This window comes from Scylla paramamosain, unplaced genomic scaffold (genome assembly GCF_035594125.1).
Source record: "Scylla paramamosain isolate STU-SP2022 unplaced genomic scaffold, ASM3559412v1 Contig1, whole genome shotgun sequence".
Classification (NCBI taxonomy): Eukaryota; Metazoa; Arthropoda; class Malacostraca; order Decapoda; family Portunidae; genus Scylla; species Scylla paramamosain.
The window spans coordinates 3,917,501-3,922,500 of NW_026973666.1; the positions used below are offsets into that span (position 1 = coordinate 3,917,501).

At 39.7% G+C, this 5,000-nt stretch overlaps 1 protein-coding gene across 1 annotated transcript; it reads left to right on the top strand.

The window, feature by feature from the left end:
* The first annotated feature begins 461 nt into the window (after positions 1-461).
* On the top strand, positions 462-4,619 carry LOC135095630 (DDRGK domain-containing protein 1-like). Its single transcript, XM_063996572.1, has 7 exons — positions 462-619; positions 1,096-1,218; positions 1,914-2,056; positions 2,199-2,279; positions 2,363-2,548; positions 3,138-3,243; positions 3,656-4,619. The coding sequence occupies exons 1-7, from the start codon at positions 529-531 to the stop codon at positions 3,814-3,816; spliced, it is 891 nt and encodes a 296-aa protein (XP_063852642.1). The 5' UTR covers positions 462-528; the 3' UTR covers positions 3,817-4,619.
* The last annotated feature ends 381 nt before the right edge of the window (positions 4,620-5,000 follow it).

Below are 5,000 nucleotides of genomic sequence, written 5' to 3' on the forward strand. Positions count from 1 at the left end.
ACTGTTCTGGGGTAAAATGTGCGGCCGCTACCTGCTACCCTTCTACATCTCGTTGGGAATTGGCGGTGTGTATAAACGCCGTGACCAGTTGAGTCTGTATAAGGGATTGAATCTCTTCTCCGCGTTCATTATAAGTTCCAATACCGTATCCATATGTATGATGAATTACAAATACTTAAAAATTATCTAGAAATTAGTGTGTTGAATATTTTGCATTGTTGCTCCCTCACTCTTCGCAAGAGTACCAGCGGCTGGTGGTTGAGAGGTGGACGTAACAAAGGGATCACAGCATTGGGCTTTAAAATATCGACATTACTATCCAACTCAAAAGTTACAAAACAAGGGCAATAACTACTAAAAAACAATACAAATAACTAAAAACAATATAAAATAGCGAAAACATCCACTCGAAAACCCATCAAAGCCCAAAAAGAGCCTTAATAACAAATAGGATCCAAACCTTTCCACCTCGGCACTCTTGCACCTTATACTCGCCCCGCTTTCCGTCACAACAGACAAGCGAAAAACATGTCAGCTGTTCTTCTGTACACGGGCCTGGCGGTGCTGGTGGGCGTGGTGATAGCCTTCCTCTCCTTCTACAAGAGTAAGAAGGAAAAAGGTAAGGAAATAAGGCGAGGGAGGAAAGAATGGCAGTAAATTGAGGTTTGTTATTATTCGGATCCAGATGTTATGGATTTTTTTCCGTTTTTGTTGAATTATGGCGATTTTGAATGGATTTTCGTTGTTTTTTGTTTGTTTTGGGTCAGATTAGGTTGGGTTAGGTTAGATTCGGTTGGGTCAATCACGTTAGGTCAGGTCAGCCATACTAACCTAACTTAACCTAACCTAACCAAGCAATTATATTAATTTAAATGTATTTTGCCTTATTTTACTGATTATTACCAAAAGCAAATGAAAAATAGATTAAAGTTTACTAATATGAGAGAGAGAGAGAGAGAGAGAGAGAGAGAGAGAGAGAGAGAGAGAGAGAGAGAGAGGGCCTTACATTAAAAAAAAAAAAAAAATCGAGAGAGAGAGAGAGACCACCACCACCACCACCACCACAACCACTACCCTCCCCCCAACCCCCACCAGATGCAGACAGACCCAGAGCGCCCAGACCAAGACCGGCGGAGGAGGGGGGCGCCAGACCAGCCCAGCCCCCGAACCGAGTGGCAGCCAATCGCAACGCCCGCGCCAGGATGAGAGCTGCCGCGCGTGAGTATTGCTTGTCTGGGTCGGGTCGGGTCAGGTCAGGTCAAAGTGGGTTAGGTGAGTTTTGTAGTGTTTTTTATTTATTTGTTTGTTTGTTTGTTTGTTTACTTGTTTATTTTATTATTGCTTATCTTTTTTCTTTTTTCTTCTTTTTGGGTTATTTATTTATTTATTTGTTTGTTTATTTGTTTACTTGTTTATTTTATTATTGCTTATCTTTTTCTTTTTTTCTTCTTTTTGGGTTATTTATTTATTTGTTTGTTTGTTTATTTGTTCACTTGTTTATTTTATTATTGCTTATCTTTTTTCTTTTTTCTTCTTTTTGGGTTATTTATTTATTTATTTGTTTGTTTGTTTATTTGTTCACTTGTTTATTTTATTATTGCTTATCTTTTCTCTTTTTTCTTCTTTTTGGGTTATTTATTTATTTGTTTGTTTGTTTATTTGTTTACTTGTTTATTTTATTATTGCTTATCTTTTCTCTTTTTTTCTTCTTTTTGGGTTATTTATTTATCTATTTCCTCATTAATTTCCTCGCACACTTTTTACAAATCTCAATACAAAATCTTAATATTCATCCAAGCTTTTTTAATTAATTTCCTTACAATATCACAACAACAACAACAACAACTACCAATACTAATGTTACTTTTCCCTCACCACCACCACCACCACCACCACCACTGCCTCCCCAACAGAGCGCCACGCAGGAGGTGACTCGGAGGAGGAGGAGGAGGAGGAGGCAGCACTGGGCGAGAACATAGCATTGCCTGATGGGAAAGTAGGCAAGAAGAAATTGGCTAAACTTCAAGCTAAGGCTGATAAGAGAGTCCAGAGAGAGGTATGGAGGAGGAGGAGGAGGAGGAGGAGGAGGAGGAGGAGGAGGAGGAGGAGGAGGAGAGCAAGTTTAAATGAAAAAAAATCACATCAATCTTATTATTTCTCTCAATATCATATTTATCTCCCACTTCCTTCATTTGCAGATGGAGGAGAGGGAGCGCGAGGAGAGGAAGGAGAGGAAGGAGAGAGAGGATGAGGAGCGGAAGAAGGAAGAGGAGAAAGAGGTAATCAAAACAAAGAAAACAAAAAAATTAAACCACAAATATTTATCATGATACTGTTTAAACACTCTCTCTCTCTCTCACAGGCGGAGGAGGAGGCACGGAAGGAGGAGGAGGAGAGGAAGGCCAGGGAGGAGAAGGAGAGACAAGAACAGGAGGAATATTTAAGACTCAAAGCAGAATTTCAAGTAGAAGAAGAAGGATTTCAAGAACATGAGGACGAAGAGGAGAAAGAAAAAAATCTGCTAAATAATTTCGTTTCCCACATAAAGGTAGGTGAATAGTAGTAGTAGTAGTAGTAGTAGTAGTAGTAGTAGTAGTAGTAGTAGTAGTAGTAGTAGTAGTAGTAGTAGTAGTGGTGGTGGTGGGAGAGATAACAAGGAGAGAATAAAGGAGGAGGAGAGAAATGAAGAAACTGGAAGAGAGAGAGGAGGAATGAAAATGAGAGGAAGAATGAGGAAGAGGAGAAGGAAGAGAAATAAGAGACCTGGAAGAAGAAGAAGAGGAGGAGGAGGAGGAAAGAAGAATTACATTATTTTTCTCACATCAGAAAAGAGAAGGAAGAAGAGAAGGAGGAGGAGAAGAAAGATTATGAATATAGGAAAGAGACAAAACAAACTAACTGAAAGAAGAAGAAGAAGAGGAGGAGGAGGAGGAGAAGGAGAAGTAGAAGAAGATATTAAAAGTAAAGAAACAAATTAAAAAACTAACAAATTGAAAGATAAAAAACCTAACTCTCTCTCTCTCTCTCTCTCTCTCTCTCTCTCTCTCTCTCTCTCTCTCTCTCTCTCTCTCTCTCTCTCTCTCTCTCTCTCTCTCTCTCTCTCTCTCTCTCTCTCTCTCTCTCTCTCTCTCTCTCAGGATCAGAAGGTGTTAGTGCTGGAAGACTTGGCAGCAAAATTTAAGTTGAAGACCCAGGATGTGATAAGCAGGGTGACCGATTTACAGAAGCAAGGCATTCTGACTGGTAAGTGTGTCTGTCTGTCTGTCTGTATGCCTGTCTGTCTGTCTGTCTGTCTGTCTGTCTGTCTGTCTCTCTGTCTGTCTGTTTATTTTTTTCACTCCCTTCATCTTCCTAACACATTTTTTAATCAATCTTTTTTCTAGTCGTTCTTTCTCTCGTTCCTCTTCTCTTCCCAGCCAATCACAGCCTCACTTAACCTCCCTACACCCACCCACATCCTCCCACACTTCCCTAACACACACACACACACACACACACCTTGAGATCCTTGCTGTAACCTCACACAAACACACAAACACACATCTTGCCTTCCTAGCCAATCACAGCCAGCCTCTCCATATATACACCCACTCACACCCTCCCTGCACCTTCCTACCGCCCTCTCACACCCACTCCCTCTCTCTCTCGCCCACAGGAGTGCTGGACGACCGCGGAAAGTTCATCTATATTAGCCGTGAAGAGCTGGAAGGGGTAGCGAAATTTATCAAGCAGAGGGGTAGAGTATCCCTTGCAGAGCTGGCTGAAAACTCTGCGTCCCTGATCACCCTGACCCCTGAGACACCCCCTGCTAGTTAATGGGTGAATGGGGCTGTTAGGGGTCTGTATACAGTTAGACGAGAGTTGTTCTAGGGTTTGTAGGGCTGAGAGAAGCTAGAAATGGCTTGTTTAGAGTTCAGTGGTGTGTGGGTCTTCCTGAGCTGAGAGAAGCTGGGTAAAGGCTTGTTTGGGCTTGTTAGAGGGTAAATAGGCTTGTTTGGGGTTGTTAAGGGGAATAATAGGGTTGTTTGGGGCTGTTTGAGGGTAAATAGACTTGTTTAGGACTGTTAGAGGATAAATTAGCCTTGTTTGGGACTTCGAGGGTTAAAAAAGATGATTTAGAGTGATGAAGACTAAATTGGCTTGTTTAGAGATATAGAAGACTTGTTTGGGGCTATGAAAGGGCTAAGGGAGGCTAGAGAATGCTTGTTTGGGTGTTTGGGGGCTAAATGAGGAGAGGAAAGGCTTGTATTGGGCTGTAAGGGGCTAGGGAGGAGTGGTCTGGGGTGGCTGGTGATAGAAAAGTTTGGTATATTTGGTTAGGATTGAAATGGGGCTGGTTAGGTTAGGTTAGGTGGTTAAGGAAGAGACTGACCTGAGAGAGAGAGAGAGAGAGAGAGAGAGAGAGAGATTTTGTGTGTGCGTGTGTGTGTGTGATAAGATATATTAGTGTATTATTTTTTTTTTTCATGTTTGTTAATAAAAAAATGTAAGAAAAGAATGTTAATGTTTTTTTTATGGTAATGCTTTTAAATTGTTATTGTTTTTATTTATTTGTTTATTTGTTTATTTTTTTATTTTGGTTCCTAATTCAAAATACAAATAAATGATAGTAGTTATTATTATTATTATTATTATTATCATTATTTCTCTCTCTTCTTCTTCTTCTTCTTCTTCTTATTATTATTATTATTATTATTATTATTATCATTATTATTATTATTATTACTACCACCATCACGAGTGCTCAAAATGTAATTAAGTTTGTAAGTAAAAAAAAACTGGATTGAAAAAAATATATACAACCATTATTTGTTTACATCAGAGAAAAAACACCATTAAAAAAACGTATTATTAATTACTGTGTGTGTGTGTGTGTGTGTGTGTGTGTGTGTGTTATCGTGTGTTTGTGTACGTTATTAATGGAAAAGATTGGCAGACTACACATAATTACTAGTGTGTGTGTGTGTGTGTGTGTGTGTGTGTGTACGTACGTCTACTAC